We start from the raw sequence: 12,886 nt of genomic DNA on the forward strand, positions 1-12,886 counted from the left end.
AATGCATTCTTGAGTCTACCAAAGAATTTTGTGCCACCTAGTAAGGGTGACTTTTACAGAAAACAAATTTGGCATTTTTTATGTTAAATACTAAGATGCCATTTATTATTTTAGAAGTTTTTAAGGTTGAAAAATTGGTACATATAAAGGTCGTTTCTCTTAAAAATTTGTAATAAAAAAGGGATTAGCTTAGGAGTTTGTCTTCATTTATTGCTTTTTATATTTGCTTGGTGAACCAACTAAATGTGTTTGTAATTTTGTCTTTTTGAATAAAATATACACACATATTTCATTTAATAAAAGATGATATCAATGAAGAAAATCCTACCTTTTTCCTCAAAAAAAATTAATCACTAAGATATTTTAAAAATTTATAATAACAAAAATAATAAAATACATATTCTGGAACAAATACAAATACATTGATAATTTTATAATTTTAATAAAATAACATCAATAAGTCAATGTAAAATATTTTAAATCAAAGTACCATTTAATAAATTACACAGTTTTTTATTAATATAAAAGAAAAATGAGGGCAGTTAGGTGGCTCAGTGGATAGAGCACTGGCTTTGGAGTCAGGTGTACCTGGGTTCAAATCCACCCTCAGATACTTAATAATTACCTAACCCCGTGGCCTTGGGCAAGCTACTTAATCCCATTGCCTTGAAAAATAAAAGGGGGGGAGGCAGCTAGGTGGCATAGTGGATAAAGCACCAGCCTTGGAGTCAGGAATACCTGGGTTCAAATCTGATCTCAGACACTTAATGATTACCTAGCTGTGTGGCATTGGGCAAGTCACTTCACCCCATTTGCCTTGAAAAAACCTAAAAAAAAAAAAGACAATCAAAGGGACGGCTAGGTGTTGCAGTGGATAGAGCACTGGCCCTGGAGTGAGGAGTACATCAGTTCAAATCTGACCTCAGACATTTAATAATAATCTAGCTGTGTGGCCTTGGGCAAGTCAGTTAACCCCATTTACCTTGCAAAAACCTAAAAAATAAAACAATCAGAGGACATACCAGAGCAGAGAACATGATATTTATGCAATCAAAAATCAAACAGACTGGGTGGCTTGGTAGCATTGTGGATAGAGCACCGGCCCTGGAGTCAGGAGTACCTGAGTTCAAATCTGGCCTCAGACAATAATTACCCAGCTGTGTGGCTTTGGGTAAGCTACTTCACCCCATTGCCTTACCAAAAAACAAAAAAACAAAAAACAAAAAAAATACCTAAAAAAGAAAACCCAAACAGATTTACTAATGGAAATTAGAGAATTACCTGGAAATTATAGAACCCTCTATAAATGAAGGGTTTGGGAGGAATTTATTTGTCCACTCTCTTTTACTCATTTGAGGGGAGGGATAGATAAGTGAGTACTGAAAAAGTGTTGAGGATCAAAACAAAGTCAATTTGGGTGTTGATGAGATCTGAGAAGATCCTCATATGCTGGGGGAGGCACAATGTTCATGAAACCAAATAGAGTCACATTTAGAAAATGTTGCTTAATCATTCAACTTTATGCTATCCCATGACTCTTAGTGTACTAGTCCACCTGAAAGATATATGACTCTTTCACCATGAAAGTTAGGATCGTTTAAGAGATTTTTCCCCCAAATAATGCAGAGTACTCTTCTTATTTTTTTCTATTCTGGACTAACACAATATAAAAGCCTAGGGCCCTTTCCAGGACAATTCAATCTGGACAACAAACATTCTTTTTCCTTTGCTTTGGATTGGTTGTTTTTCCCTGTGAGGATAACCAAACTTATGACAAGAATCAATAGGGAGGATTGTATTAGTTTTGGGAATCAGTAGAATGAAAGCAGAAGTCTACTGAAAAATCCATTCTAAAAGCAAAAGCAATGTTGATTTGTTTATATATTTCATAACAAGAGATGAGAATAGGGAGGGGTAGTCATGAGTTGGTGGAGCACAGAAAACCTCTAAGGTGAAGATGAGGACTCAAGTGTGGATCCAAGTGCCTGAGATCCTCCCAGGCCTGTTCTCTGGTTGGAATTAGAGAAATGGGAAGTAGCAGCAGCAACCATTGCAGGAGCCAAATGAGAAATGGCCAAGGTGGACCAAACTTTTTAATGATATGGAACTCATTTATAGCACTCTTTATAATTTATAATATTCTTTTGCTTATCAAAACCACTACAATATTATCCAACAACAATAGTATATGATGGACTCTTTCATTATCAGTCAGAAACCCCTTTTACCATTCTGACTATCTGCATGATGGTAACCACAAGCTCCATTTTAGAATTGTCTCTATATTGTCCAATAAAGTTGTCTTTCCATTTTTCAAGCAATTTCTAATAATTTTGATACATGTATAAAGAATATCAAAGAGATCCCTTTAAGTCAAATCAGTGAATTATATTCCTTTTTATGGCCAAAAAATAAAAACCATAGTCCTATATTTCATGACTTTTAGTTTCTATGCCTTTTAGTCAAATTAATGATATTAAAGATAAATTCTTCTGTATAAACAATCTACAAAAGTCTTCTAATAAATATTTTCATCATTGAAAACAACCTATATGTAGTTTTAAGATCAAGGAGGGCTTCTTGTATTCTAATTCCCTCCATAGAGATCATAACTCATTTGATATTTAAGAAATGAAATAGAGCATAGTCTGAATCCATGAAACTTGATGTTTTGTATAAGGTCTTATAACTACTGAGTTTCCAATGTAGGGTTGGAATTCAACTCCTCTTAACATTTATTCTTACACTCTGTCTCTGTCCTGCTTTTGAAGTTAGATAATTCTATTTTTTTTAAATGTAGAGATAGGAATGTTAGCATATTGATCAGTAACTATGAATATCACTAATCACATTTTTCAGTAACAATAAATTCTGAAGTTTTTGAAGTTGTTTTCCTAAGTCTTCAGCATCTTTCACTTTTTTGCTTACCTTTAGGAGAAATTGATTCTTCAATCTCATTACGATATCATTACTTCTAATCTGAATCTATTCTCTATAGTTCAGTTGTCAAGTCCTTTTGACAATTCCATCTTTGTTTTCTATATTTTTCTACTTCCTCAAGGAAACATATCTAAGTTTGCAACAAAATGTTGTCTACTCTTTATTCAATGGACAAAAATCTTTAATTTAATAATTATTTGACAATTTTTTCATTTATAATGAATAATTTAAGAAAATAGATGTTTTGTGGGGGAAAAGGTAAATTTTTAGCAGAATATTAACACCATTGAATTATTTGAGAGATTGTAATTGAAAAAGAGAATTAGATATACTCCTTTTACTTTTTCTCTCATGGGATCAGAACTAGGATCAGTGAGTTGTAGTTTTCAGCTCCATAGAAGACAAAATTTACTAATAGTTGTCTAGTATTAAGATAGGTTGACTAGACCCAAACAACTCCCTGTCATTGGTTGCATTCAATCAGAGCCTAGATTATCTCCTATCAGAAAGATTGTACTAGTTGTTTCTACATTAAATACATATTAGACTAAGTCACCTCAAGGATCCCTTTCGACACCATTACTATATGAATGTGATACATCCAACAATTTCATTGATTAAAAGTTTCAATTTTGATTTTTAATTTTGCTCTCCTTTTCTGTCAGATTTTCTCCTTTCTTGCAATGTCTCAATTTTCTCCTTACTTCCTTGTATTTCTTCCAAACTTCCCTTACCTTTTCATTATCAAGTTGTACAAGCTTACAATTGGAGATTGTAGAACTGACAGTAAGTGGAAAAGTGTTAAATGATTCCTCAACTAAAGTTAATTTCTGTGGTTGGGTACATAATTTTAATTAAATAATGATGCAATTAAATAATATTATGTAATCAGTTTGAATTTTGTCTTTATATCCTCCCATAGATGATCATCTATGTGACTATTTTTGGTGCTATTATTTTTCAGTGAGACCCACAATAATTGAAACTGATGTTTATGTTAACAGCATTGGACCTGTCGATCCAATCAATATGGTAAGTCATAAATTAATATTAAGAGTGAGAAAGAACTTTCAGTGAAAACTCTTGAATGAAAAAGCTAAAGTAATATATTACTTATTACATATATAATTAATTAATTATCTTACAGTGGAGTAATATAATTAATTTGAAGAAAAACCACTCACAAGTTTGTTTTTTTTTTTTACATTTTCAAGTCCCTTGGTTTTACAAAATGTTTTCAGTACCTTGGTTTTTACAAGAAAAGCTGAATATTGTTTTACTGATTTAGGTAAACATATTTTTAAAAGGTTTTCTTTTATCATTTATATATCAAAACAATTTTTAATTTTTTAAAGTTTTATGCTTCAAATTCTAGCCTTCTGTGACTATCTCCTCTACTCTCTCCTTGAAATGGTAATGTTCAATCATGTAAAATATTTCAACATTAGTAATTTTATACACCAAGATAAAAAAAAGAAAAAGAATAAAAAAGAAAATAAAAAATATCATGTTTCAGTCTATATTCCTTAAGTAATTATTCATAGTTAGAAGACACCTGTGTGATTATTTAGTCCAAGTATTCATCTTCCTGGAGACATCATGGAGCCCAAAAGAGGTTAGGAGACTTGCTAAAGAATACACAAGTAGTAAGTAAGGAATGTGGAACATGATGACAGATCTTCTTATTCCACAAAAGTATTATTTCCATTAAAAAAAAAGTGATGAGGGTGTAGGGGTTTATGAATGACTTTGTTTAAAAAAATTCCTAATATTTATAAAGAAAATCAATAATAGCCAATCAGCAATCATTCAAGCTACTAGAGACAGAAGAATGCTAAATGATGGTTATTATATAACTCAAAAATGGAAAGGGGCAAGAAATGACATCTAATGAAATATATTTTGAAGATTAAAAAGAAAGATAGCAGCAAGTCATTTGCATCTTAATGATCCATAATAATGATGTCATTTTCAATTAAATTTTATGACTACTACATTCCAGAGTGCAATATTTCAAAGGAGACAAAGTTAGTCTTCAGTATCCCATCTTATGTGTCTGTATTAGTAAATTATCTGGGCTTCAGTTTCTTTCATTTTTAAAATGAAGGAGGAAGGACTGATGACCTCTAAATATCCTTCCATTTCTAATGTAATATTGTCTTATACTTACTTTTCATTTTTCTTCCCCAATCTCTCTCTTGGACTAAGTACCTCCTGTTTTTGATTAAAATGTTTCAATTATACTTATAAACTAATGTGATAGTGACAATGTGATATTCATCAAGGTGATATTTTCCTTAAAACTTATATTAAAAGAACCAATAAGAGAGGCCATTATAAAAATCAAATATGAATTCCACAAATTTATAACCACATTGAAATCATGATTCAGGTAATCACTATATTTTAAAATGCATTGTCATTTCTTTTTTAGGTTTTTTGCAAGGTAAACAGGGTTAAGTGGCTTGCCCAAGGCCACACAGCTAGGTAATTATTAAGTGTCTGAGACTGGATTTGAACCCAGGTACTCCTGACTTCAGGGCCAGTGCTTTATCCACTACACCACCTAGTCACCCCTTGCATTGTCATTTTAAAAAAAAATAATGTATAGTGTTTCAAAATACATGATATCTCTTCCTCTTTTTACTATTTCCAATATAAATACTTTTAATGCTTTATAGTAAACACAGTAAGGAGAAAATTTATAAATGTTTCTCTCATGACTATCTATAAAATAGCAGTCATTAATATTGTATTCAGTAGGTAATAGAAAGATGAAATCTATTTTTTTCAAATTCTCAACTTTTCTATGTCTTTACAAAATACTACTATTCCTAATCAGTCTCAATAACTATAGTTATCATCTTTCTTATGCTAAGTACATATAACCTTGAATAAGACTATGACATCAGGGAGGCAAAGTGGATAGATAGAGTTCTGACCTTGGAGTCAGGAGGACAGGAATCCGGATACAGTCTCAGAGACTTGACACTAACTTAGCTGGGTGACCCAGGGTCATCTCTAGACATCTTGATTCATAACTGGCTACTGGACCTAGAAAAATACTCTGGAGGAGAAAGTGAGACTGGTAATTTAGCACAACACTGCCTCACTCAAATCCAATTCATATGCTTGTCATGGCATCACCTCCCTGATGTCATTGTTTTCAAGAATGAAGGAAAAACATTACTTAATCCATTGCTCAAACCAGTCTTTGCTTCTTCACTTGTGTTTTTTAAGTTGACTCTTTTTTCCTGAAGTCAGACATCAGACTAATTCGTAAGAGGTCTTGGTGGTACTTCATATTCATCTTTATCTTCTTGTTCCACCAATATCCCACTACTCTATTCTCTTTCATTGCCTTTTCCACAATATGCTTGCAAAGATTGATGAAAATTTGTGATTATATCTTTGATAAATGACTGATATCATTGATCTCCTAATGACCTTGTTAAACTCTAACAAAGTATATAGATATGTGTATATACAAATACATTTTATATAATGTTTATATCATGTAGACATATGTTTATATTACTTATATAAACATTTATCTGTATGTACAGACTACATATATATATATATATATATATATATATATATATATATATATATATATATATATATATATATATATATTGGTGTTTGTTCAAGAATAAAAATAATTTAATGTGTCTCTTGTCATGATTTTTTTTGCTGTACCTAAGTTCATATCAAGTCCTAGAACTGGAATGGGATATCCCGTTCAAATGTTCCACTGGCTAAAACTTAACTAAACTAACATAATTCTCTTTTATCTTTCCGCCTAAAGCTATTCCTCATTATGACCTCACTCTCTGTCTATAGCACCACCATTATTCACCTAGCTTTCCATTTTTAAACTTCAAGTTGTCTTTGACTCTTGCTCTTACCACACACTTGCTATCTAATTAGTAATCCCCAATTTTTTCACCTCTATAACACTTATATCTTCCTCTCTCTTAACATTCCTATAACACTATTGCAGGTCCTCATTACCATCTATTGTAATGATTACAAGAGTTTCTGCTCATATCTATCTTTAGTTTTCCTGTGACCACTAACTCTCACCTTACTAAACCAAGTCACACTTCATAAGACTGTTAGAATAATTTATATATATATATATATATATATATATATATATATATATATATATATATATATATATAAATTACATCAGTCTGCCTCTCCTGACCTTACTGATTCCCAGTTTCATTTCAAGGAAAATCCAAAGAAAAATCTTTCCTGGTCATATTGTTTTGCATCCATAGCATCTTTTCTATATGTTCTTTCCACTCTACACATTGCCTTCCATTTGGAATGTTGAAATGCCTTCTAATTGGTCTTCCTGCTTCAAGTTTCTTTCTACTATAATCTTTCACCCAGTTATCAAAGTAATTTTTCTGAAATTTAGCCTTTATCATCACCTTCCAACCCAACCAAAAATGCAATGCTGACTTATTATCTACATGATCAAATATACAGTTCTTTGGAACCTGGCATTTTCTGAGTTTTTTCTTATTTTTATACTTCTTCATTATGTTCTATTATATATACTGGCCTAAAGATATTACTTGCTTCCATGTCTATATCTTTTTAATGAAATTTTTAAATACCATATTTAATTTTATTTTTCCTGGTTCTACATCAAAACAAGTTTTAACATCATTTCTAAAACCCTTCACAGTCTCTCACTGAGAAAGCAAGTTATATAGGTTAAAAATGTGTAGTCATGCAAAACATTTTCATAATAGTCATGTTGTGAAAGCAAATATAGACTTTCCCAGAAAAAAAGAAACCTTGAGAAAAATAAAGTTTAAAAAAAAGTATGCTTCAATCTATATTCAGGCACTATAAACCTCTGTTTTTGAGGGTGAATGGAATTCTTTTTCATAAGTCCTTCAGAGTTGTCTTAGATAATAGCATTGCTGAGAAAAGGTAAGTTATTCATTGCTGATCATTCTGCAATGTTGCTGTTACTTTGACATGTCCCATTGAATCTGTTCATTTAAGTCCAGGTTTTTCTGAGAGAATCCTGCTCATTTTTATAGCCAAATGGCCTTCCATCTTAATCACATGTCACAATTGTTTAGTCAGTCCCCAACTGATGGACATCTCAATTTCCATTTCCTTGCCAGAGAAGAACTGCTACAAATATGCTTATTCATCTAGGTCCTTTGCCTTTTTTTTATCTCATCTGTAAAATAGACCTAGAAGCTAGAACTGACATTGCACCTCAAAGTGTATGAATAGTTTTATAGTTCTTTAGGTATAATTCCAAAATGCTCTAAAGAATTGTTGAGTCATTTCACAACTCCTCCAACAGTGCATTAACGATTAATTTTCTCTTCATCCCCTCAACACTTGTAATTTTTTAGCCAATCCAGTAAGAAAAAGTTAATATCTCAAAATTTTTCTGATTTTCATTTATCCTATCAATAATGAGTTAGGAGATTTGTTTTTAATATAACCATAATTAACACTGATAACCTTATCTGAAAAATATTCATATCTTTTGATGATTTATCAATCAGAGAATAGCTTTTATTTTATTTTTTTATAAATTTGACGTAGTCCTCTATTTGAGAAATAAGGTCTTTATCAGGGAAACTTGTTTCAATTTATTTTCCTATAACTGCTATTTCTAACTGTATTTTTCTCCATCCAATTCCATCCAACTCCCATTTATTCTATTCTCTCTCTCTCCTTTCACCCTGTTCCTCCTCAAAAGTTTTTTTTAATCTGTCTATCCCCTCCCACATACTTTCCTCCCTTCTATCACCTGCCCCACGACTCCCATCTCTTCCTATTTTCCTCTGTAGTAAATGGATTTTATACACAAATAAATTTGTATGTTATTCCCTCTCTGAGCCAACTTCTCTGAGAACAGCTCTCTCACTCCTCTGCAAGTCCTTCCTTTCTCTCTATGCTGTAAATTTTTTTTCTTACCTCTTTTGTGTCAAATTACTCCCTTCTACGTTACCCTTTCCCTTTCTCCCTTGCTCTCTCACCTCTTAAATCCCTTTTTTTGAAATATTGTCCCTTCATGTTCAACTCATTCCTGTGCCTTCTATATATATCTTCCTTCTAACTTCCCTCATGAATAAAATACTTCAAATGAAATATCAGCATCATCTTTCCATGCAAGAATAGAAACAGTTCAACATCATTAAATACCTTATGATTAGCTTTTCCAGATTACCTTTGAATGCTTCACTTGAGTCTTATATTTGAAGATTAAATTTTCTGTTCAGCTCTAGTCTTTTTTTCATCAGGAAATTTTGAAAGTCCACTATTTCATTGAATGTTCATCTTTTCCTCTAAAAGAGTTTGCTCAATTTTGCTGGATCATTGATTCTTTAGTAAAAAAAATTAATTTATTAAACACAATGGAGTTTTGAGTGACTTGCCCAAGGTCACACAGCTAGGCAATTATTTAATGTCTAAAGTTAGATTTGTACTCAAGTCCTCCTGACTCCAGGGCTGGTGCTCTATCCACTGAACCACCAAGCTGCCCCTGGGTCATTGATTCTTTTTTGCAATCCAAGCTCTTTTGCCTTCTGAAATATCATATTCCAATCCCTACAGTCCTTTATTGTAGATTCTGCTAAATTTTGTGTTATCCTGATTGTGGCTCCAAAGTAATTGAATTATTTCTTTGTAGCTGCTTACAAAATTAATCCATGACCTGGGAGCTCTGAAATTTGGCTATGATATTACTGGCATTTTTCATTTTGGTAATCTCTATTAGGAGGTGGTTAGTGAGTTCTCGCTATTTCTATTTTGCTCATTGCATCTAGAATATTAGGAAGATTTTCCTTGAGAATTTCTTGAAATTCTTTGTGAATTTCTCTTTTAATCATGACTTTTAAGTCTTCTAGTAAATTTTAAATTATTTCTCCTGGATATATTTTTCTAGATTAATTGTTTTTTTTCCAATGAGATATTTTGAGTTTTCTTTTTATTGATATTTTATTTTTTACAAATACATATTGTATAAGTTTTTCTTCAACATTCATCCATATGAACTTATATATTTTAAGTTATAAAATTTCCTTCTACCCTCCTTCCCAAACCCCTCCACTCAACATTGAACATTGTGCATACACATTCATGATAAATAGGTTTACAGATTAGTCATTTTTGGTATGAGGAATTAAGCTTAAGGGATACATGAGATATGTTTTATAAAGTGTTCATCAGATTTGGCAGGTTGTTTTTTTTTAAATTTGTTTTGTTTTCTTTTATCTATCTTGTTTTCCTCCCTCTGAATGGGGATTACATTGACCATAGCCAGTCTAATGCATTTGTCCTAGCTCTCTGAATTGCTGAAAGGAGCTGCTTCCGTCAAGGTTCATCACCTCACAGTGTTGTAGTTAATGTGTGCATTGGTCTCTTGGTTCTACTCACTTCACACAAAATCAGACCCTATAACTCATTCCATGCTTCTCTATTGTCCCACCATTTATGGTGTCTTATAGAATAAGAGTATTCCATTGTATTCATGTACCATAACTTGTTTAGCCGTTCCTCAATTGATGGGCATGCCCTCAATTTCCATTTTTTTGATACTACATAAAGAACTTATTTGAATATTTTGGAGAACGTGGGACTTTTCCCATTTTTTATGATTTCTTCTGGATATAGGCCTAGAATTGGAATTTCTAGGTCAAAGGGAAGGAACAGTTTTATCATTCTTTGTGTATAGTTCCATATTCCTCTCCAGACAGATCAGTTCTCAACACCACCAGCCATCCATTAAAGTCCCAGTCTTCCCACAATCTCTCCAACATTGATCATTTTCCCTTTTATGTCATTTTAGCTAATCTGATAGAGGTTAGGTGATACCTCATAGTTCTTTTAATTTGCATTTCTTTAATTAATAATGAATTAGAGTATTTTTCACATGATTACATATAGCTTTAATTTCTTGCATTGAAAACTATCTATTCATATCCTTTGACCATCTCTCAGTTGGGGAATGACATATAACCATATAAATTTGTTGCAATTCTCTATATTTTTAAAAAATGAGACTTTTATAAGGACTTCTAGTTGTGAAGATTGTTTCCCAGCCTTCTGCTTTTCCTCTAATTTTGACGGAATTAGTTTTATTAGTGCAAAAGCTTTTTTAATTTAATATAGTCTAAATCATTCAATTTGTAGTTTATAGTGTATTTTTTTCTTGTATGATCATAAATTTATTCCCTTTCTACAGATCTGATAGATAGAGTATTTCTTGGTCTATTAATTTATCTATGGTACATCCTTTATGTCTATGTATAAGGTGTGAGATCGGGGTCATGCCTAGGTTTTTGCCACTCAGTTTTCATGTTTTCCCCCAAATTTTTGTCAAATAGTGAGTTCTTATCCCAGAAACTGATTGATTTTGTGAAACAGTATATTACTGTAGTCATTGACTGCAGGTTCTTTTGAACCTATCCTAATTTACCAATCCATGATTCTACTTCTTAACCAGTACCAGGCAGTTTTGATGATTCCTACATTATAGTATAGTTTTAGATCTTGTGGAGCTAGACCATTTTCCTTTATTTTTTTTCATTAGGTCCCTTGCTGTTCTTAACCTTTTGTTGCTCCAGATGAATTTTGTTACTACTTTTTCTCACTCAGTAAAATAATTATTTGATAGTTTTTTAGTATGGCATATTTTAATTTTCTCCTTTTCATTTTATTTAATTGTTTCATGATTTTTCACAAAGTCCTAGACTTCCCCTTGCTCAATTCTATATTTTAAGGAATTATTTTCTTCAGGGAGCTTTGTAACTCCTTTTCCACTTGATCAATTTTTTTAAAAGTCAATGGGTTTAAGTGAACTTGCCCCAGAATCAAACAACTATGTAATTATTGTCTGATGCCAGATTTTATCTCAGGTCCCCCTGACTCCAAGGCCAGTAGTCTATTCACTAGGCCACCTAGCTGCTCCAGTTTCTTCTTTTTAAGTCATTCACTGACTTTTTGTATCTAATTTTTCCTTTTTTGGCACAATCTTGTTTTTGTGATATTATTTTCTTTTCAGTATTTTTTTGTGTCTCCACTAAGCTACTAGCTTAGTTTCATGATTTTTCCATATCATTCTCATTTTTCTTCTCAATTTTTCTTCCACCTCCATTACTTGATTTTCAAAATCTTTTTTGAGCTCTGTCACGGCCTGAGACTAATACATATTTTTCTTGGAGTCATTGGATATAGGAGCTTTGATTTTGTTATCTTCCTATGAGTGTGTTTTGATTTTCTTTATCACCATAGTAACTTTATATGAACAAATTTGTCTTTTTCTTCTGTTTTTTTTTTTGCTCATTTCCCTAGCCTATGATTTAATTTTAACTCTTTAAGAGGTTGAGGGTATACTTTCCCAAACTTCTGGGATTTTTGCAGCTGTTTTCAGAGGTACTTCCTGGGGTTCTGCAATTCTTTCAAGTTGATATGATCTAAGGAGAGGTATTTACTAGTGTCCTAGTTTTGCTCTAGTCTGTGGGTGCCCACAGCCATTCTTTTCTACACTGGAACTAAAGAGAGTACCCCAGCAAACATTGTTGTGCTGATTCTCATCTTCTTTCTGGGACTATGATGCTAGGACAAATCAGAGTATGGATGTAGCAAGGGAGTCCTGCCTCAGTGATGATCTCATTCTGACCCCCCCATCTGAAGTCCTAGAACTCCTGAAGAAGCTGCTACTGCTGATTAAATGACTCCTGAGGACAGGTCCTACTTGATTGTGGCTAGGTCTATCCTTCTGGGGTCTGAGCTGGACTACCTCTCACCCTCACTCAGCAGAATTTTTCTGCTGACCTTCCAAGTTGTCCTTGGCAGTTTCTGAATTGAGTGGTCTAGATACAATCACTGCCACTCTAGAATTTGTGTAGAGTCGATATTTAAAGGTATTTGTAGTAGTTTGAGAGAGAAA

General features: G+C 32.4%; 1 protein-coding gene across 1 annotated transcript in view; it reads left to right on the forward strand.

Annotated features, from left to right (window-relative positions):
• Nucleotides 1–3,954: 3,954 nt before the first annotated feature.
• Nucleotides 3,955–12,886, forward strand: part of GABRG1 (gamma-aminobutyric acid type A receptor subunit gamma1) — a 49,190-nt gene continuing 40,258 nt past the window's right edge. Inside the window, exon 1 of the mRNA XM_074227473.1 lies at nucleotides 3,955–3,972. Within this exon, the coding sequence (XP_074083574.1) occupies nucleotides 3,970–3,972 (3 nt within the window). The 5' untranslated portion in view covers nucleotides 3,955–3,969. The remainder of the gene's footprint in view (nucleotides 3,973–12,886) is intronic.

The sequence above is a fragment of the Macrotis lagotis genome, chromosome 3 (genome assembly GCF_037893015.1).
Source record: "Macrotis lagotis isolate mMagLag1 chromosome 3, bilby.v1.9.chrom.fasta, whole genome shotgun sequence".
Lineage (NCBI taxonomy): Eukaryota > Metazoa > Chordata > Mammalia > Peramelemorphia > Peramelidae > Macrotis > Macrotis lagotis.